At 43.9% G+C, this 23,364-nt stretch overlaps 1 protein-coding gene across 1 annotated transcript; it reads left to right on the forward strand.

The window, feature by feature from the left end:
* The first annotated feature begins 3,449 nt into the window (after positions 1–3,449).
* Positions 3,450–23,028, forward strand: LOC146075763 (uncharacterized). The gene is made up of 2 exons (XM_083185345.1): positions 3,450–3,747; positions 17,261–23,028. The coding sequence occupies exon 2, from the start codon at positions 17,433–17,435 to the stop codon at positions 19,152–19,154; it is 1,722 nt and encodes a 573-aa protein (XP_083041471.1). The 5' UTR covers positions 3,450–3,747; positions 17,261–17,432; the 3' UTR covers positions 19,155–23,028.
* The last annotated feature ends 336 nt before the right edge of the window (positions 23,029–23,364 follow it).

The following is a 23,364-nucleotide window of genomic DNA, read 5'->3' on the forward strand; positions in this document are numbered from 1 at the left end:
AAGAAAGGCACAATAAATACCAAAGGGTTTTTCAGGTGCGGCACGTGCCTAGGGTGCAAGGGTGTTACAAACACTTTTGGAGCTAAGCTCACTGAACTATTGATTAATGGACAGAAGTGCATGATTAAGGACTTTCTAACATGTCACACTGTAAATATTATTTATATTATAGAGTGTACATGTGGAAAGTTTTATATCGGACGCACCAGCAGGTCTCTTAAGATTAGAATCGGAGAACATCTCCGCAATATAAGAAAAGGCCTGGAGGTTCATGCACTTTCTTTACATTTCAAAGAAGAACACCAGTGCGACCCCAAACACATTAAAAATTTTGCGGCTCTCAAAAAGATTAATGTTGGGGAAAGAGGAGGGAATATAGCCACAAAATTAGCTAGAACTGAAATGAGTATGATCTATCAGTATAAGACACTCATACCTGGTGGTTTGAATAAAGACTTTGAATTAAAATGGTTTTTATAAAGATTTTTTTAGATTTTAAGTGAATTTTGCATTGATGTACCTAGCACTTTAAATCTCCTCGCTTTTTATACGTAATTGTTTTATAAAAAATCATATATTTTGTGATATTAATGCTTTTTTATTTCTATTTATTCATGGGATGCCTGCAATATGAATACTCCGCTGTATATCTTGTATGCGGAGGACCACAGATAATGTATACAATGAACCGCAAACAGATTTTCTATCTGGCAACTTTGGAACGCAAGCCAGACGATTATACATACAAAGCGGAAGTAAGAATCAAGTGACACGCAACGCACAGCTGACGCCGACGCCTGTGGAACGCAAGACAGTTTCCGGCGGACGGCGCCAGACATTGAAATTCAGCCAGAAGAAAGTGACACGCAAGTCACTTCCGGCGCCGACGCATTTGGAACGCAAGGAAGTTCCGGCGGCCGGCGCCGGACAGAGGAGTTCACCTGAGATAATTTGGGACACCTGGCAGCGGAGCGGGCTGTTTAAAGAAACGGATCATTATTCCATGGACATATGGGACTTTATTAGATGTTAGGAATCCATGTCTGGAAATAGGCTGGGGGTCTGGAGCGGGAATTATGGGTATAAAAACCCAGGTAATGGGATAAGTCTCTATGCCTTGACAAAGGACAAGAGGTCTGAAACGCGTTGGCAGAAGGGACTTGTGGACTCTGGATATCTTCACCAGGATTGAAACCTTTACAGACAGCATCCAGGGACGCCTGTGGCTATACCATCTTATGTTCTGTATGTCTGCTTCCATCTAGTAGACACATCAATCGGGTGAGAGTCCATTGTTTACACCCAATGAATTTTTATTGTACATGTTTTTAAATATTAAAACGTTATTTCACCATTTTGGCACCTATCTTTGATTTATATGTGAAATCAATTGGAGGAGTCTGGAGGATCCTTTTCTGGAGGTGGATCACCCCCTCATAATTGAGCGTGATTTGTCCACCTTTCATTCAGTGGACCACCATATAGGGTACGGTTATTGGACATTAGACTACATACACATCAGTGGTTTTTCCTAAAGGTGCTGCACTATATGGTTCTCTTTCTTTTTCATGTCATACGAGTCATCATCAGAATTATTGAGGAACGGAGTGATATGAAAATATAGGAATAGAAGGAGCGCTTGAAAATTCTGTCGGTATTTTTTGCTACAATTTGTTATTCTAGTGTGTTTGGTGACACACTCACTGTATAGATTCAAGCTTGCACCTTAGCGCAGAATTATATCCTAGAACCCCCATTTCCTGTGTTATTGGTTTTACCAGCTCCCCTTTGAGCTCTTTTAGTATCCTTGGATGTATCCCATCTGGCCCCATTGATTTATCCACTTTCAGTTTTGAGAGTTCTGTGAGGACTTTCTCCTCTGTAAATGTACTTGTTTCTTCCTCAGTTTTCTGACTATACTTGCAACTTAATTGTGGCCCCATCCCCTCTCTTTCAGCAGTGAATACTGAGCAGAAATAATTATTAATATTATCTGCTATTACATTGTCCCCCTCAAGAAAACTTCCACTCTCTGTCTTTAGTCTTATTATTCCACTTTTTGTTTTTCTCCTTTCACTTATATACCTAAAAAAAGTTTTCCCCCTTTACCCACTGATTGGGCCATTTTCTTTTCAGCCTGTGCTTTTGCACATCTGATTACCTTCTTAGCCTCCTTCTGTCTAACAAGATACACCTCTTACGCCACTGTGCTGCACAGTGCTCGGGCCCCACTTATCACACAGTGCATTAGGGGGGATATCTCGCACAGTACAGAGGCTGCTGCAATACTGGGCCCGGGCACAGGCACCAGGAGGAGAGCGGGCTGTGACTGTGAGAGTGATGGAGCAGCATTACTTCCGCCATTACTGCCTTTTTTTTTTTTTTTATTTAATTGACCTTGCTCCTCCTCTCCTTCATCATCAATGGTCTATGGCCAGCTCTACTTGGAAGGACAGGGGGTCTTTCCAAGTAGAGATGGCCATAGACTATTGATGATTGGAAATCATCAATGGTTTAGCATGGGTCTTCAACCTATGGCCCTCCAGATGCTGTGAAACTACATGTTCCAACATGCATTGCCACATTTTTTCCTATAAGAGCATGTCAAAACTGTCAGGGCATGCTGGGACGTGTAGTTCCACAACATCTGGAGGGCCGTTGGTTGAAGACCTGTGGTTTAGGGATGGCCATCGACTATCAATGTTCCCAAAAACATCGATGGTTGGGACCTAGTGCTCGATGTTTTGGGCATCGATAGTGGATGGTCGAATAGTTATATGCCATTGATAGATGGCTTCCGATGGTAAAAGTTGGGGGCGCATGTGCACTGCGTGCACAGCGTCATTGCGTCCAGAGGTGTCACTGCAGGTAGCCCGCCCCGCCGGGAGGTGTGCGCATGCGCAAAAGAAACTTAAACTGGATTGATGTCTAAAGTTTCTTCTGCACATGCGCGTGGATCCCGGCCGGGCAGGCTGCCCACAGCGACCCGTCCTGTTGCTCTGCACATGCACGGCTAAGCGATGGCAGGAACCATCGATGGGTGAGGTAGAATAGTTTATAGCCATCGATGGTTCCGGCTCTAGAAGCCATCGATGGCAACCATCGATGGGGGATGTGCCGATGGCCATCCCTACTGTGGTTTATGGCCTATGTTGAATAGTTTTGACATCGATGGGGGAGAACCAGATGGTTTCCCACCATCGATGTCAGGCGGCTTAACTGAATAATTTTGTTTTTATTTTTTCATGAAGGGGCTGGGACACGGAGCATAGCCCCGCCCCAACACCCGTGAAGCCCCGCCCCTGTATTTTGATTGGCCCACAGGCCTATCTATCAAAGCAAATGGATGACCATCGATATGTAAAAACATCGATGGGCATCCATTGTATACTAATACACCATCGATGGTCGACTGCATCGAAAGGCAACGATAGCCCCATCCCTACTTCCAAGGCGCTTACGGCGAAGGGCAACTAGCCGCGACCGCCATTACTGCGGTACAGTCACATGACCTGGCGACGTCGGGACTCAGAGACGCCTCGAAGGCCGCGGAAGGAAACTAGCTCTGTGCGCCTGGGGGAGGGCGACACGCCTCCTAGTGTTGGTTCCCGTCCATTCTCCTCCCATTCTCATTGTCCCCACCCAGTACCGGCCCCCTCCGCCGTCTCCCCGCCCATCCTCCACGGGTGACTCACACGGACGACGAGACTGTGAAGTGAGTGTCCGGCACTGCCGGCAGTAAGTGAGGTGAGTGCGGGGCAGGCTGGGGAGGTAATCCCGGATACGTACCGTACTGGTCGCTGTATGCTGCTGCTGCGTGACACAGCCGCCGGTGCTGTGCAGGGGACTCTGTTTCTGTACAGCAGAAGCATACTGCCGCCTCCATCGTATTCTGCGCTATATATGAGCAAAATATAGCTAGCACATTTGCATATGACCCATGTGTAATTTGCCTGGCCCAAGGCTGATTTGGGCATGAAAAAGATGGGCAAAGTGGGCACTTGCACCGTATATAACCATTTTGAATAAGCAGTTTTGCAAGGGTTAATGAGTCGAAAGGAGTGTACACATTGTGCACTTGTTTTGCTATTAGATCCTGATTTGAGCTGAATGGAATCCGAATCGAATTGCTCTGGAAGCAAAACGCATGAAATGTTACCTGTATATAGTACAGATCTGTACAGTGGCCCTGATTCAGGTTGGTGCGCAAAGCACATTTGGGGCCTTATTCTAGTTGACTTGGTCCCCCGTGTGTTCGCAGGGGGGACCGATGCTGAAGCCCTGCGTATGCGCATAATCGCGTATGCACATGTACGGGGCTTCTGTGCGGGCGCCTTCGGAGACTTGCATAGTCTCCGTGGTGCTCGCATGGGGGTGGGTTGGAAGCAGGCTGGGGGCATTCAGGAAAATGCTGGGTGTCCCCATGCGAACGGGGGCGGGCGGTTATCGTCACCGGACATCAGCTGCACGCCCAGTTCTTGGAGCAGGACGCAGCAAGTCTAAAGGTGCCCATACACTGCATGCGAAGTCTCGCAGCAGTGTACGGACACCCGACAGTTGTGATCGATCCCATGCTTCCCGCCCGCCTCGCTGCCTGATGGAACGGGTGGTCGGGTCCAATGCGCACGGGACCTCGCATTGGACCCGACAGCATGTCAGGAAGACGCAATTTGGTCCGATTTAACGGGCCGATTGGTCGCAATCGGCCAAAATCTGACCAAATCGCCTCAGTCTGCAGAGCCTGACTTAGATTTGCGAGCACAGTACAAAGCATTCACAGTGTGGTGGTGAAATTCGCACGGCCGGCGGGCAGCGTTACATGGCTCGCTAAGCAGGGATATACCACTATATAGCGAGTTTGCTAATGGACAAAACCATGCTGCACTGCAGGTGGGGCTGATGTAACATGTGCAGAGAATTAGATTTGGGTGAGTTATTTTGTTTCTGTGCAGGGTAAATACTGACTGCTTTATTTTTACACTGCAATATAGATATCAGTTTGAAGGACACACCCGATCCAAATCTAACTCCCTCTGCACGTTTCATCTGCCCCACCTGCAGTGCAGCATGGTTTTGTCCATTAGCAAACCAAGGGGCTGATTCATTCGGAATGGGGTGAATTCGCCCCCGTTCCGATGTTTAGGGGGTCTGCGCATGCGCGGACCCTGTCAACAAACGGCCTTGGTGAGTTTCTCACTCACTGGGCGGGGGCAGGCGGCGGCGTGAATGGGGCTGAACTGACTTCTGTTTGCTAGGGCAGGAGAAATCATTCGATGGTTGGTTACCATTGAATGATTCCTCCTGCAGAAAAGGCATGTGAGAAGATTTCATTACAGGAGGGGATTCGGCGGCAGGGGGTCGAGTGTTCGGAGGGTTGGCGTCTTAGCAAACCAACCTGAATCAGGGCCTGTATCTGTTTTAAATAGTCTTGCCTTACATAAGGACTAAACAGGAGCGCGCGTCGGGATTAAATCGGCATCGAATGCGTCTGAAAACTGTTACATTTTCGGGTACTCTTTACCTAGAAGGGCGCCCATCGCTGGCATCGCATGTACATCGCATGCCATTATAATGACATGCGATGCGGCCGATGCGATGCCCGCGATTTTACATAGAAATCCATGTTAAAATGTAAATCGCGTCGGTCGCATCACATGCGGCCAAAAAATTGCATGCGATGCGACCGACGCGATTACCGCGATTTTACATAGGGAACAGTGTTAAATGGCCCACAGACCCCAAATAGCCACCCTGAAGTGTGAAATGGCCCCCCCAATTGTTAACGCCACCCCACGATCAACGTCAACCCGAAGCGTGGCGAGCGCAGCGGTACGCGTCCTCCGACCTTTTCATACCCCCACTATCCACGTCGGCGTGGAGTTGAGAATAGAAAGTGTGGCGAGCCACCGAGCCCGAAGCGTGGCGAGCGGACGCGGATACCTGTGAAGCCCGCGAGGGGACGCAGATACCTGTGAAGGTATCCGCGTCCGCTCGCCACGCTTCGGGCTCGGTGGCTCGCTGCGCTCGCCACACTTTTTATTCTCAAATAGTGGGGGTATGAAAAGGTCGGAGGACGCGTACCGCCGCCCCTCGCGGGCTCGCTGCGCTCGCCACGCTTCGGGTTGCCGGTGATCGTGGGGTGGCGTTAACAATTGGGGGGCCATTTCACACTTCAGGGTGGCTATTTGGGGTCTGTGGGCCATTTAACATTGTTCCCTATGTAAAATCGGGTCAATTGGGCCATTTAACATTGTTCCCTATGTAAAATCGCGGTAATCGCGTCGGTCGCATCGCATGCGATTTTTTTGGCCGCATGCGATGCAACCGACGCAATTTTTTACCTTGCGATGCCTAAGATCAAAATCGTGGGCGCCATTCTAGGTAAAGAGTACCCATGTTCGTTTAGATTTTGATTTATGTAGTCAAAATCGAATAGAAAGTTATACCCCTTTCACACTGGCAGAGCCGGGTCATACTCGGGAATGTGTTCACGGATGCTTCACTGGGACTCTACCCGGGGATGTACCCTTTCACACTGCACTCAGACCTGGGATCGACCCGGGACAGCCCCATTCACACTGGTCCCAGAAAATCCCTGAAAATACATATGCATGTCATCAGAAATGGACTCCAGGGCTCTGAAAGTTGACATCAGCATTTGTGAGCCCAAAAATGCTCCAATCGGCAGCTTTATTAAAGTCCCGTGTACGGGACCATTCACACTGACTGCATCCCGGGTTGATTCCGGAATCTACCCAGGCCGGGATATTCTTTCAAGTCCCTTTCACACTGAGCTAAATCCCGGGTTGATGCGCGTTCATGTGCAAAAACCCGGGATATATTTGCAAGTGTGAAAGGAATATTAGTGAGAATTGCACTGTGTGTATGGGTTAGGCCACAAATTTGACGTTTGAGGGTGGGGCAGTAGCACACTCATGGGGGGGGGGCCCTGTCAACTTGGCCCTTGACAGGCCAAGTTGTTTTTATTTTCATCGGCTAAAGAGCATCCTGCCACTACTGCTTCCAAGTGCCCGGAGGCTCCTTTGCAAAGCACAGCAGCCGGCAAACAGGAGCACCAGGCACTGATCAGACGGCCACTTAAAAGCAGCAGCAATGGAATGTCAGCATGCAGTGGCAGGCACTCTGCAGCAGCGGGAAAGGCGAGCGCTGTGAATTTGAGGGACCTCTGCAGCAGTGGAGAAGGTCAGCAGTCAACTGCTCTAGGAGCAACAGTGACAGGACCTCCGACAGAAGCAAGAGAGACTGCCAGTGTACAGCCTGTCTGTGTCTTTTATATTAGAAATTTACATTAGAAACAAAAACATATATAAAAAAATTGCTCACTGCACTAGGATTACGCCCATTAAACATTGTCATACTCTGCTATGCCCATTACATATTCTGTCATAGTGACAATTACACATCATGGCACACACTGTAATGCATCTTCCACATTATACCACACACCATAATGTTCATTACACATGATGGAATGCACCGTAATACACATTACACATGATGGCGCACACACGCCGAAACTTCTTAGAGGCATGTCAGGGCAGTGGGGTAGGGGTGCACAGTGCCACACACAAAAAGGGCTGGGTGCGTTTTGAGGTTCTGAAAACAGGCATATATATATATATATATATAAGTAGGAGCGTAGAGGGAGCTGTTGGAAGTACCACCACCTTCAGTATTAAAGTAAAGGTGAACAATGATACAAGAATGTATAAATAACATTTATTAAAAATCAGAAGACATCTGCTTGATTCCAATGCAATTGATGAATCACTGCAAGGACAGAACCCAACGCGTTTCGTCTCCGAAGAGACTTCCTCAGGGGTATACTGTGGGTGGTACAGAATGCCATAAGAATACAATATAATAGCCAATTGACATATAAAAATGTATATAAAAAATAATAAATAAAAAATAAAATTTCACATACCAAGAAGAGCGGTATATCGATCTAATGCAATCTTTAAAAATTCATGAAAGGATAAGGTGTCTCTATAGAGATCTGTGGAATTTGATCAAAAGAATGAGCATATAATTCTTTACAAAACCGAGGAGGACTGAGAAGAAGGAGATAGTGAGGGAATGGAAAAAAATCGAATACATACCCGATACGAAATAACCTCAATATCGGCACTTTGATTAGGTGGGGGATTTTTGAACCTACAAAGTGTATATACGAGGGTTTATACCAATAACGGGTTATCATTAAATAATCATGGGTAATCAATATACAGTGCTCGACTGCCCCATATATAATCACCTTAATTGGCAATGTGTTGGGAGATAAGAATCTAACCCGACCTTCAAACAATAGGTATATGAATTCGAGTGAGGTATAGATCACACCTCCTGTATCATGAGTTCAAGCATATGTGATAGCAGACTTTCAAATAATGACAGATAAAATGATGGTTTAAAGTTGCAATGTTAAAACAGACAAAATATGCCTTCCCAACATTGAAACCTCAACAAACATCTTCCCAGCTACAAACAGATACTGCAGCAGTGACGGGCTAGATTTACAGCAGCATGATTTTAAACAGAATAAAGTTTACAGAATAAAGTTTACAGCAACACAATTTTGACAGGTCAATCGAGAATGGAACCTAACAGCGTCCAAAATAGAGCCTAGTGTGTCCTCCAGCTTCCAAACAGAAGTGTGAGGGCCGATGTGAGGAAACCTTTCTTATACCTGATCAGAGGTGATGTCACTTCCGGTTTTGATTATCTAGTGACGAGCCTCTGTAATAGTAAATCAGAATCGTGGAAAGGGAATGGTTCCCTCATCATGAATAAGGGAATCCGCTAAGAGCGGGGAAGCTGATTTAAGTGTAAAATCCAGTGATATCGCCTGATTATCGGTATACGTGTGTATCCGGAAGACTATATGTGATGATCTTGCCTGTTAGGGCCCTCATTAACCGCTAGTAGCCTGGATATTTATAGCACATTTAATGTTACTTTAGTGGGGCACACATACACGTATCCGGAAACCCCCCTTCACAAATCCTGTGTTTGCCCCCATGGCGTAAAGTGCATTCATGTAGTATACCCTTTTGCATTAAGAGTAATGGTGCCCACACGCGGTGCGTTTTGGTCATGCGGTGCGCGCTCCTGTGCACATCACATTGCATAGCACAAAAAGTATGTGCAGCACCTACTTTATTTACTAGATCGCTTCACATCTAGTTCAAAACGCACATTGCTTTTGCACATTGCATGCATTTTGAACTATACAGTATGTGATGCGATAGAGTCCATGATAAAAATGGTGTATATGCCCACTTTGCTTGCGTTTTTCATGCCCTAATCAGCGTTAGGTCAGGCAAAATACAATTATGTCATATGATAGTGACACCCCTCTGCTGATTTCAGCTGTAAAATTTGTAGCCCACGACTCGTTAACCCTTGTAAAACTGCAGCTACTTATTCATAATTATACATTATTGTCTATGTGCCCCCTTTGCCCTATGTAATGCCATACAGTTGGGTCATATGTAAGTGACACCCCTTTGTTAATGTCAGGTGTCAAATTTGTGGCCCAAGACTCGTTAACCCTTGTAAAACTGCAGCTACTTTTTCAGAATTGTTAAATATGGTGCATGTGCCCACTTTGCCAGCGTATTTCATGGCCAAATTAGTGTTGGGCTGGACAATTTTCAAATGAATAATATATAGTCAAATACACTTGGGTCATATGTGACACCCCTCTGTTGATTTCAGGTGTCAAATCTGTGGCCCAATACTCATTATCCCTTGCAAAACTATAGCTACTTATTCAAAATAATAAATTATGAAATGGTGGAAGTGCCCACTTTGCCCGTGTTTTTCATGCCCAAACCAGCATTGGGCCAGACAAAATACAATTGGGTCATATGCAAGTGGCACCCCTCGCTTAATTTCAGGTGTAAAATTTGTGGCCCAAGACTTGTTAACCCTTGTAAAACTACAGCTACTTATTCAAAATTATACATTATTGCAATCCAAGGTACTCTTGTCTCCCAATTGCTGGAAGAGTACTTCTCAATTAATACAACGCCAGAGATGGGTGACTCAATGTTATGGGAGGCCCATAAAGCCGTAATTCATGATCACCTGATCCAAATTACTTCCAGATTGCGGAGAAAATGCACCCAGGCCATCAGTGCACTGACTGAACAGGTTCACCTCCTCGAGGGTATGCATAAATCCTCACTGTCGCCTGACGATCTTGATCGACTTACCAAGGCCCGGGGAGAACTTAATGTTCTACTATCCCGTAAAACAGAGTATAGTCTAATGCTGGCCACACATCAGACCAACTTTCCTCCAACCATCCCACTAGATGGTTGGTTGGACTGAAAGTCTGGTACTGAATGGGGGCAAATAGCAATAAGCAATTTGCTTTCAAACTCAGGAGAATGGACAAAAACGTTCAGTGAAATTGTTTAAACCAGGCATGTCCAACGTTGGCCCTCCAGATGTTTTGTAACTACACATCCCAGCATGCTTTGCAATAGTTTTAGCATTCTCTAATAGCAAAACTGTGGCAAAGCATACTGGAATGTGTAGTTTCACAACATCTGGAGGGCCAACGTTGGACATGCCTGGTTTAAATCAAATAGGTCCAACTACAGTACATTGTCTGAGTGACAGTTGTTGTCCATTTTCAGATTTGGCAAACAAATGACTTAATGACGAATTACATTTGCTCCTATCCAGCACCAGGTTTTTATTCCATCCAACCAACTAGTTGGATGGTTGGAGGAAAGTTGGTCTGATGTGTGGCCAGCATATGACTTAACCAATTGTTCTATGAGAAGGGCGCTAAGGCTGATAAACTCTTGGCATGGAAATTGAGGGCCAAGGTATCCTCCAAAAATATTTTATCTATCAAAAATAATCAGGGAGTCTTGATCCAGGAACACCGACAAGATTACAAAGGAGTTTGAATACTATCACTCACTGTATAATGCGGACTCTTTCCCTGCCTCCCCTTCCATGCTTAGTGATATTGATTCTTTCCTGGCCAAATGTCATCTCCCTAAACTTGATCCCCTCACGGTTACTAAATTGGGCACTGATATTACCGTAGAAGAATTAGAAAATGTTTTGAAAACATACTGGTAAGGCCCCAGGCCCAGATGGTCTGTCTCTTGCGTACTATAAGAAGTTCTATTCTATTCCCCCACCTATGTAGACTTTTTAATAGCTTTCTTAAAGGTACCGCTCCTCCGCAAAACCTGGAAGAATGTATTATTTTAATCCCCAAGGAGGGTAAGCGGCGACGGCATTGCATAGTGGAGCGCTATGCAAAGCCGTCCTAAAAGCCGCTCATCTGCTGGTATAACCAGCAGATGAATGGCTTTCCCAGCGATGTTGCAGGAGCGCACAGCAGTGCTCACCACTCATCGCTGGGCCATACACACTGGGAGGCTTTGAGCTGAAAGCCGCTCAAACCTACTGTTTTGAGCGACTTTCAGTAACTTTTATTTCTATCTAGTTGTTGCAAACTGAAGAATATCATTAGTTTCCAATCAGTCTATCTTCACTAAAATGTATCCATTCACACTATGCAGAAGTGCGCGTCTTCTGTTAAGATGCGCACAGCCGCAGCTGACAGTCTCTTAACAGCCATCAGCTCCGTATGGCAACTCAGGATCTCCACCCAGCATCCGCCTCCTTTGTCAGCTGCATTCAGCCGCTATTCACTGACTGTGCCTCTGCTGCCGCCCACTTTCTCCGGACTGCACTTCTGATGCCGCCCACCTTCTCTGGGCCACGTCTTCGCTGCTGCTCTGCCATGCCCAAGTAATGATGCACCACCAAGTATCTCCTGAAAGCACTGCTCCGAGGCCAATCAGCGTTGGCTTTAGCGCACCTCTGGGACCGCCCACCAGACGGGGTCATGCCTCCCGGTGGAAGAGTGCCTCCTCTCACTCCGAGCTGCACCAATCACCGGAGCTAATGCTTTGAGCCCGGGGCTGGTTATGTTAAGGAGGAGGAACCCCATACCGTTTTTTTCCCCCGGTTTTTTTTTAACCCTTTTTTTTGGGACACAACCATGCACAGATCACAATGATCTGTGCATGGTTCTGTCAAATTCGCCAGCCAGAACCTGGTCTAATTTTATGGTGATTTTTGGTAACGTTTACCTAAAATCGCACCCTATTACATATGCGAGTTACCTGCTTTCCAATGGGAAAACATCTGGATGTGAATTGAAGTGTGACTTTTTAGACAATTTTTAGACAATGTGCGATTTCGCTGCAAAAAGTGCGATATTTTTTTTTTACCGCCAATCGCACCCTATTACATGTGCGATTTTTGGAAAACGTGCGATTTCGGCTGTTTTTTTACCAAAAATCGCACATGTCTAAAAAATCGAACCCTTTCGCCCGGGTGTGAACGCCAGCTCACCCCAACTTGCCGTGTGTTCTATCTCCTGCGGACCACCTTGTCACACAAGACCAGATGTCTTGAGTGTGACAAGGTGGTCCGCAGGAGATAGAACACACAGATTTTTGGTAAAAAACTGCAGAAATCGCAAGTTTTCCAAAAATTGCACATGTAATAAGGTGCGAATGGCAGTAAAAAAAAAAAGGGCTGGGGCCGGACTTAATTCGGCCCCAGAAACGTGGCTGTTATTGGAAAAGCCTTAGCCCGCAGGAGACCAGCCGGACTGTAGAGTCACGGCAACCGGGTCCACACACCCAGTTCTACCTTAAAGATAAATTGCCAAAAGCCTTGATTTACTTTGACAAATCCAATAACATAAGGCACTTCAACAATTGGGGACGTATGACTCAAAGGAACAATGAGGGGGACATACTTGGGTTTTAGAAGAAGATATAAAATAAGGACAAATTTCTATTTAAAATAACATAATCGAGAAAAAAGGATCACAGCATTCTTCTACAAGGAACAAATCAAGTCCATGGACCATACTTATGGTCCAAACAACTCCAAAATAACCTGGATTTAATAGTCGTGAGAATGTCATAACTCATTTTTAGGAACCTTTAAATTAGAAATTCCATTGGTGGATGACGGCGGGGTAGTTGTTGTGGGAGGGGCATCCGATGGACAAAATGAAGGGGGGGCGGATGACAAAGGATTTGCCCTTGTGGAAAAGATGGGGGGTGGATGGTGGCTTTTGACACAGGTGGATAGTTTAGAATGAGGCTGAGAAGTGGTATATACTACTACGATAGGGCTCTCCAACAATTGATTATTTTGGCCCATTATTGCAACAGTGCATTGCATACCACTTCCATGATCCGAAGTGCTGGTTCTGGGGACATTTCTCACATTTCGTCTGCCACATGTATTCTAAAAATAGCAAATTTGTCCTGGGCCTTTTGAAGAAATTCCTTTTGCGTTTCTCAAAACTCATTCCGACAGTGAAGGCGTCTCAGCCATTGCAATCAATGCCGCAACTCTTCTCCTCTTTGATGGTGTTCGGGGAGCTGGAGTTGGCTGTTCCGGCTCACTCTCTAGTCTTCTGGAACACCTCTGCAGGCTCTGTTTCCAAAACCTGAAATTTGAAAAAAGAAATAAGCACATGTAATACTATTGGGCTCGCTGTGTGTGTTGGGTTCCCAGCGAGCAAGTTAACACCGCCCCACTAGACACATGCCTCCAACTTACCCGCCCCTGTGCGGTAACACATCTGTTCAGAAGCGCCCGCACAGAGGAGAATCATTCAATGGTTACTTACCATCAAATAATTTCTTACCCTGTCCCCGGTGCTAGCAGCTGCTGTGTAACCCAGGAGTCACTCAGTGGCTGAAAGGATTTGAATGATTTTCGGGCGGGCGTCGATGCCACCCTAGCAGGCAAATGAACACCTGCGTTATTGGGTACTCCCGGCGTTTCTATGGGCGCACCCACTGTTTTGTGGGTAGGACCATAAAATGCCGGGGGGCCTGTCACAGGCTGCGAGCGCCTTGGCAACATCAAAATTTGCCAAAGGCACTCATGGCTGGGCCATGTACAAATGCGCGATATGGAAAATGTGCATGTGCAGTCGGCCCACCATCGGACAAGGGACAAATTCGGATCTGTGTGAGCAGGTCTGAATCGGACCCTTTGTTACTTGAAGAACATGTTATGGGGAAAAAAATGTTTATTTGCTTACCAGATCCACACACTCAGGATTCTCAGGATTGGCCTCTGCCATCTGCCCCCGAGGGTATGGCACCTCCGAATCCCGAGATTGGGTCATGACTTCTTCCTCCAGGGATAAAATAAGTTCATGATACCATAAGGATGGTCTATAGACTTTACTTGTGACTAGGAGTCCTGCATCGGAACGCTGTGAGTCTTCAACTCTATGATGTTCTTTTTGAAGATGGTCCTTCAATCTTGTGTCTCCCTCTTTACCCAAGTTATGTCAGCCACGTCGCTGTACTCCTTTTTGCTATAGTGCACTAATTGTTGGAATGCCCTTAACGTCTTGTTTCTGTCAAAGTAATCTCGGCTTTTGGTTTACCACAGGCATTCGTTCATATAATTCTATGAATCCAGTCCAGAAGGTTTTTTTCATGTAATTATGGCATTTCTGTAATGAAAATAAATAAAGGAAAAAAATCATACCATATAGTTAATATACAGTACCGTCTGTCAGGATACCGGCAGACAGTGTCTGATCCTACTTGTGGGGGTCACTATGATGTGTCAGAATATCTTGACATGCAACTACAAGTGGTGCTACTGGATGAATCTACATATGTACAAGACACAATGATGTTCCTATATGAACTATCAAGGATTGATGTAACTTCTGGAGATTTCTTACTGTGCACCATTGACATTGTCATTCTATATATGAATATTTTGCACTTTATGGGACTGGGGGCTAATAACAAGCACTTTGAGGTATACAGGTCCAGATGTTTCTCACAATTATTTTATCCTAAATGGAGAGATATACATTCAACTACAAGGCGTTGCAATGGGGGCATGTATAGCCCCCAGGTGTACCAATCCAAAAAGGATTTATTTATTCAGTAATGTCAACTTTTCATCTCAAATAGAGTTCTATAGTTTACATATTCCTCATACTGATTGAGACAGATGAATTCAATGAGATGATGGAACTTGTCAATACCCTAAACAAGAATATTAATTGCACTTTTAACAGCAGTAGGAACGACATTAATTTTCTGTAAGTGAGAGTACTGTATAGTCAGGGTAGGTTAAATACCATGCTGTACAGACCCCAGCTAGTTGCGAACTGTGGGGGGGTTTAACTACAGTTGCCCAGCAATGGCATGATGTATCGGAGCACAGGCACCTTGAATTGTGTGTTATGTCTCGGGTCCGCAGTTGTTCCACCCCCACTGGTCGAAGCAAAGTGTGTTTGGGTATGTTAAACGATATACAGGAGATATGTTGGATCCAGGTTTCTGGCCTATGTATTTGAAATCCCTAGGAAATGTCTTTCTGCTAAAAAATACTTGATAAGTGTTTTTCTAAAAGCCGGATAAAGGGGCCCTGGGGTATGGGTGTGAGAGACAATGGAGGTCTCCACCCAAAAAAGCCCAAATTCATGGTGTTAGGTCTTTAGCCTGATAGTGGGGTTTCAGTAGTACAAAATCCAGAAATTAAAGAGACTGTTATCATTCATTAAAACATTTTATCATTTTTCTTTCTAGGTATCCAATTAGGCACCAGTTTTTGCATCCAAAAAGTTTTTCCTTATTCTACGCAAATATATAGGAATCTGCAAAAAGCTGCATACCTATTTTTTGCAGAACTTATCTAGGGAAAAAGGGAAATTATGGGGGAAATTTACTAAAGGAAATTTGTAAAAAAATAGGTGTATTTGTATCCAGAAATACACTTATTTTTGACATTTACTATCCCAAAAATACGACTACGAATTGATGTATTTTCGGGATAGTAATTGTCAAAAATAAGTGTATTTCTGGATACAAATACACCTATTTTTTACAAATTTCCTTTAGTAAATTTCCCCCTATATGTTTTTTGATTCCTTAGGGTTAGGCAAAAGAAGTGGCTATTGGGGTTAAGCTGCTGGGAGGGTTATGATTTGGCACAAATAAGGTTGGGTTAGGTTATGGTGGTAGGTTAGGTTAGGTTAGGCTTGAGGGAGGGAGGGAGGGTAAGGGTTAGGCACTAAGTTTCGATGGGACAGGGAGAAAGTAAGTATACTTACTGGATCCCTGTTGGTATTTTTAGTATTGGGATGTCGCTGTCCGTCTTCAATCTGCTGGCATCCTAGCCCCTGGCCATCCATATGTCTTCTCAATAAATACGTGGTACTATGTTAGCCTCAGACAGAATTATGACTTTGCGATAAGCCTAGTACACACTGAGCAATGTGTAACCTGACTGTTACACATCGGATGGAGCAATTACTGGTCGTCCTTCATTAGCATAGGGATGCCCAGACGATGTCAATAGCAACCTGCTTATCCGGTATACACACTGAAGGTATCAGGTATCCATCCTTTCTGGATAAACTGAGTAAACATTTCATCCAGAAAGGATATGGTCGTGGGATGGTACTCAAAGCAAGAGACTGGGTTCCCACCAAATAGAACAGAGGGGAACCACAGAGACCGATAGAGTTCCAGGCACAAAGACAGACCTGGGAGTTTGTTTTGTGACCAAGTCAGTTGAAGCAAATTGAACAGATTTTTAAGAAACATTGGGGTGTACTTAGGAATGACCCAGTATTGCAAGGCTCAGAATATTAAAAACAAACTATTTAGAAGTGCTATTAATACCCCCAATCCTTTGAGATATATCAAGTCACGGTGCGGCACATGCAGTATGTGTCGGGCATGTAAGGGAACTATGAAGGTAGTTCATCAATATAAGTCAGTGCATAATGATGAGATACAAGAAAATATTGTGTTGATCAGTTAGAATGCAACTGTCAAAAGCTGTATATAGGAAAGACTATTCGACAATTGAAGGTCAGATTGGCTGAGCACTGTCGCAACATTGGAAAAGGGTTAGAATCCCGCAGCGCCTATGATCACCCGTTTTGGATTTAAGGAGTCTTGTCAAAGGCTGCAGTATTCAAGGCGCAGTCATTATTCTTCTACTTTTGTTGCTTCTATATAGCGCAGCATATTCCGTTGCGCTTTATAAGCCCTCTATGTGAAATATGAATCTGCTCATGTGTGTAATAAATATACATCCTATTCCTAATATATAATATTTCTGCTATAAAAATATCATTAAGTTAGTGACCTTTACACTTTTACATGTTCTTTTTATTTTACAGGACAATTAAGCAACAGACCCACTAAGAATAAGTCGTTGTGAGAAGGAACGTTCATTTCTTATCAAGTCACCTACAGACGTCCTTTCTTCTTACACCTTGGCAGGAGTCTCATAAACTCTTCTCATCTGTGTAAAGGAAACCTTTAACAATTGTGTATCTCCTCTAATACAGGATGAGTCACACAGGAGAGAGACCACATCTGTGCTCTGAGTGCGACAAACGCTTTACATGTAAATCGCATCTTCTCAGACATCAGAGCAGTCACAGAGGAGAGAGACCACATCTGTGCTCTGAGTGTGACAAACGCTTTACACGTAAATCACATCTTCTCAGACATCAGAGCAGTCACAGAGGAGAGAGACCACATCTGTGCTCTGAGTGTGACAAACGCTTTACACGTAAATCACATCTTCTCAGACATCAGAGGAGTCACACGGGAGAGAAACCATTTAAATGCTCTCAGTGTAGCAAATGTTTTACCAGCAAGCAAGATCTGGTTTCACATGAGAGGATTCACACAGGAGAGAAGCCATATACATGCTCTGAATGTAGCAAGTGTTTTTCCCGGAAAATCGTTCTTGTTCTACATCAGAGGATTCACACAGGGGTGAAACCATATAAATGCTTTGAATGTAGCAAGTGTTTTACCCTGAAGAAAACTCTTGTTATACATCAGAGGAGTCATACAGGAGAGAAACCATTTAAATGTTCTGAATGTAGCAAGTGTTTCAACTCCAATTGGCGACTTGTAGCACATCAGAAGAGTCACACAGGAGAGAAACCATATAAATGCTCTGAATGCAGCAAGTGTTTTTCCCAGAAGACCAATCTTGTTATACATCAGATGATTCACACAGGAGAGAAACCATTTACATGTTCTGAATGTAGCAAATGTTTTACCCAAAATGCTCAGCTAGTTATACATCAGAGAAGTCACACAGGAGAGAATCAATTTAAATGCTCTGAATGTAGCAAGTCTTTTTCCCGGAAGATAACTCTTGTTGCACATCAGAGGACTCACACAGTTGTGAAACCTTATAAATGCTCTGAATGCAGCAAGTGTTTTTCCCAGAAGAAAAATCTTGATTCACATCTAAGGATTCATACAGGAGAGAAACCATATACATGTTCTGAATGTAGCAAAAGTTTTGCCCAAATGCAATTACTTGTTAGACATCAGAGGACTCACACAGGAGAGAAACCATTTAAATGCTCTGAATGCAGCAAGTGTTTTTCCCAGAAGTCAAGTCTTGATGCACATCAGATGATTCATACAGGAGAGAAACCATATACATGCTCTGAATGTAGCAAATGTTTTACCCATAACCATCAGCTTGTTAAACATCAGAGGTTTCACACAGGAGAGAAACCATTTAAATGCTCTGAATGCAGCAAGTCTTTTTTCTTGAAGGCAACTCTTGCTAGACATCAGAGGAGTCACACAGGAGAGAAACCATTTAAATGCTCTGAATGCAGCAAGTGTTTTTCCCAGAAGACAAATCTTGATGTACATCAGATGATTCACACAGGAGAGAAACCATATACATGCTCTGAATGTAGCAGATGTTTTACCTATAACCATCAGCTTGTTAAACATCAGAGGCTTCACACAGGAGAGAAACCATTTAAATGCTCTGAATGCAGCAAGTCTTTTTTCTCGAAGGGAACTCTTGCTAAACACCAGAGGAGTCACACCGGAGAGAAACCATTTAAATGCTCTGAATGCAGCAAGTGTTTTTCCCAGAAGACAAATCGTGATTCACATCAGAGGATTCACACAGGAGAGAAACCATTTAAATGTTCTAAGTGCAGCAAGTGTTTTACTAGAAAGGTGGTACTTATTAAACACATGAAAAGTCATTCTGAGATCCTGGTTCCTGCATGTGTTTCATAAGTCCGTTAACTCATCTCAGCAAAGCAGTTTCAGAATTCAAAACAGGAATTGCTTCATTGGGCTCCAGAACAGATGACCTAGAAACTAAACCCGACAACCTTTGTAGCTTGCAACAACGCATGGACTCAGAACTAACATGATGAGCTTGGATATTATACTTAAAGAAAAGCAAGAAGACCAAGAAAATTGATCCATATGCAATAACATTAGAACTCGGAATATTGTGGTATCAATACCCAGCTCTGCCTTGCAAGCCTTTCTTAAAGACTTCTTTCAACACCTGGTTCCTGACCTCACAGATGACAACTGCCTGTGTGATAGAGCCCACAAAGCCCTTAAAAGTAAACCTTCTGTGTCTCAGCCACTCAGAGATGTTATTGTATGTTTGCACTAATACAAAGCAAAAGAGAAAATTCTATCTTCCACCCGAGGCTCCACTAACATCTCTTTTCAGGACATGCAATTGCAAATATATCAAGACTTAGCCCCTTCCACCTTCCAGAAATGAAGAGACCTTCAACCTATCACCAAGATCCTTCGTCAACACCATATCCGCTCCTTGTACCTTTTCTACCCTGTCTTCTCACAAACCGCAATGACCACAGCCTCCGACAGCCAATTGGGCATGAGTCAGCCGGCATCGTCACCGGATGCAGACCCTACCTGAACTATTCTGGTCAACCTTTGAATCTTTTTGCCTTTACAACTCACGGACACGGTGATGGGACTGTAATTACTGATCCCTGTCATGTAAAGCTGAACTGCTCATATAACTTCTGGGACTAGTGGAAGAAATTGATCTCTATCCAGTATAGAGTTCCAGCAGCTCCTCTCAGTACTGCAGTTCCTTTTATGGTTGGCAGACCTGGGAGTACTGGATATTTCTACAGGAACCCTGCACATGTCCTTGTTTTACCATCCTGGTCTCCTCTGGTCTCTAATACATCCCTATTTTCTATTGCTGCCTTACCTCCCTCTATTTGAATATTATGTACAGTATACTATAGTAAAATGGTACAAATAAGACACTACTCACTTGTATCACGTAATAACCAATTAGCGTGTTGACACTAGACCGCTAATAAGGGGTGTCTGGTTAATATGGGTTACAGTACATCCTTAATTTTCACACCATGCTATTGAATATGGGTGTGGTATAGGGTTCCGACAGTCGGGATCCCGACTGCCCAGACTCAGACAGCATGGTGAGTGCAACAACCCCCCTTGCAGGCTCGCCACACTGTGGGCACGGTGGCTTGCTGCGCTTGCCACCTATTCTATTCTCCCTCTATGGGGGTCGTGGACCCCCACGAGGGAAAATAGCGGGTGGCCATCGGGCACCTGTCTGTTGGCGTTTTGACAGTCGGGATCCCGACGTCGGGTAAATGACTGTCGGGATCCCGACTGTCGGGACCGCGTCCGGCACCCATTGAATATTTCCTAGCAGGATAATAATAAAGATAATTCTTAATACATTCTTTTAAACTAGTAACCTATAAAGGCTACACAATGTTAACTATAGCATAGTACATAGACCCAGAGTTGATTGCTAATTAGAGAATTAGCAAATTGAGTGATTATCAAGATACTGCAGGTGCATACCGTACACCACTGCATGCACAAGGGTGAATAGCGAAAGAAAATGTGTATGGATTGTAATCACAAAGTGTCTTGAGCTTGACTGACAGGAAGCTGGCATTTGGGGTTGGTAACCGCCCATTTTGTAGTAGTGTCAGAAAAACTCCAAGCATTTTGAGGGAGGTTCTGTGACGTCAGTGATATCTGCAGCTGAGGCAGGCCAATCGAGGACTAGTGGAGAGCTACTCACATTTGTGCAGACTGTAAAATCATTTTTATGGTTCGGAAATTGTGTATAGATTTGCGAGTGGATTGCAGATAGCGATTGGCACGGTGTGTTTTCTGCTTCTTTGTGGGTGGTGGCTAAATACTCGCAGTGACGTGCAACTTTGCAGATTAACGACCATCTTTGAATCAGGACCATAATGAATCCGTCTCAGACAAATCTGTCCTCCACTTAGACTACAAGATGTGTTCAAATAATATTTTTAATATGTTTGTTACTGTCCCCATAATGCTTGTAAAATAAAAACTGGTCTGGATAAAGGTTTCAGTTGTTCGATTGCAGATCAAAGTTATTTCTCTAACATTAAATCATTTTGTATATTGTTGTTAACAGAGGGTTAGTTCATCGATTTCTTCTGTGGGGGGTCTCATGAAAATCTAAGAAGATTGTATTCAGGCTGAGAATGGCTGTAACCATTAAAATAGGACCTAAATTCATAGGCATACAATGTATATTGCCAGAAAAGAACTGCTACAGTCAATTCTAAATAGTTACATGCACAGACCTAAAAACTGCAGTTAATGTGACTGCTTGTGTATTTGGATGGATCTAAGCATCTGATGACCAATGAACGGGGATCACTGGATATGAAAAACTTCTTGCATTAAGAAGATGATTAACTGGCATTCTTCAGCTATCTCCAGCTAAGGCATTCTACTGAGACGCAATTTGGGAAATCCTCTATAAATATTTTGATTATCTCTATTAAGAAATTGCTTCTTGATCTAGGCTCCAGGACCGATATCTACGCTATATGCTGCTTTGAATAGCTGTATTAACTTCCATATATTTGATCCTCTTAAAAGTAAATGGGAACGGGATCTAGGTGCTCTGTCTGACGATCAGTGGTTACAAGTACTAGGCTCACACTTCCCCCTGCATTAGATATCAGCAAATGTATTTTTATAGTATGCATAGGGTTTATCGCACCCCTGTCTTTTTCTATAGAGCTCACTTACAATCTGATACTTGCTGCTCGAAGTGCGGGACTGATGGGCTAATTTTTGGCACCTATTATCGAACTATCCTAAGATACATGATTTCTTGATCGAGGTTTGGAATGCCCTCTCTCCCAGCACTAACACCTCCTCTATGTATGTTTGAATTAGACCTTGAGAAAACACACTCCCTGGTGATCTATAGGTATGTTCTCTGTCTCACCACCTTGGCTAAGGTTCTTATAACTAAGAAGTGGCTTGCCCCGGAGATACCTAATATTTTCCACTGAAGAGCCCTGATTAATGAAACCTCTGCAATGAGAGGGTGACCTTTTAAAATTAGAGGTGCATTGCCCAAACTATTTTAAGAAATGGTACAGATGGAATACTTTGGTCCTGGGTAAAGGCTTGTCTACTTAACCTACTCTGACGTGGGTTGTAATCTATTGTTTTAGCTTTAGGATATGTGCATATTTTCTTTTTTTATACAGATACCTTAACCCCTGTATCATTCTTATAGGCCTTTTATACAGAGAGGGTCGATTATATGTTGTCTTTTCTCTTAAGTGCTTCTGTGTTTATCTGTGCACCTGTCTTTTTATCTATTGACTTGTTTGGGCCTTATGTTCTACGCTTGAAGACCAATTAATTTGCTCTGTAATTATCTATATTCTAAATGTTTTCCTGTGTGCTCTGTCCCTTTGTTTCAATGCAAAGAACTGATCTTTTACTGGTTTCTCTGTACTGTATGTACCGTTCTTCTTTTTTTTTTTTTAAATATATGTTTATTGGATTTTGACATACTGTATAAGTATAACATCATCAATGTAAGTATAAATATAGCATAGTGGTATTGGCAATATACAAGTCAGAGGGTTCTTAGAAGCCCTTGCTGGTTAGACATCGCAATGTATATTGAGGGCGGGCACAGGGGTCAACCTCTCTAGAGTATCTAATTGGAATGTGTGCCACGAACCCGTGCTTCCAAAGTTTCTGTTAGCCCAAGAGAGCTGCAAGTACCATTAACATTGCAAAACGAACAGAGATTTATTTATTAGCAGTTTCTTTTATAGCGCACACAGATTCTGCAGCGCTTTACAGAGAATATTTGAACATTCACATCAGTCCCTGCCCCAGTGGAGCTTACAATCTATATTCTCTACCACATGTACACAGACATTTTAGGGTTAATTTTTTTGGGAGCCTATTAACCTACCAGTATATTTTTGGATTCTGGGAGGAAACCGGAGTACCCGGAGGAAACCCACGCAAGTACGGGGAGAATATACAAACTCTGCACAGTTAGGGCCATGCTCGGTATTGAACCCATGACCTCAGTGCTGTGAAGCAGTAATGCTAACCATTACGCCATCCGTACTGCCCCGAGATGAAATTAATCAGCATTATA

This window comes from Crinia signifera, chromosome 4 (assembly GCF_055691185.1).
Source record: "Crinia signifera chromosome 4, ASM5569118v1, whole genome shotgun sequence".
Taxonomy (NCBI): Eukaryota; Metazoa; Chordata; class Amphibia; order Anura; family Myobatrachidae; genus Crinia; species Crinia signifera.

Excerpts from the sequence above, each read along its gene's own strand:
- LOC146075763 (XM_083185345.1), top strand. The coding sequence starts at position 17,433 with ATGAGTCACACAGGAGAGAGACCACATCTGTGCTCTGAGTGCGACAAA.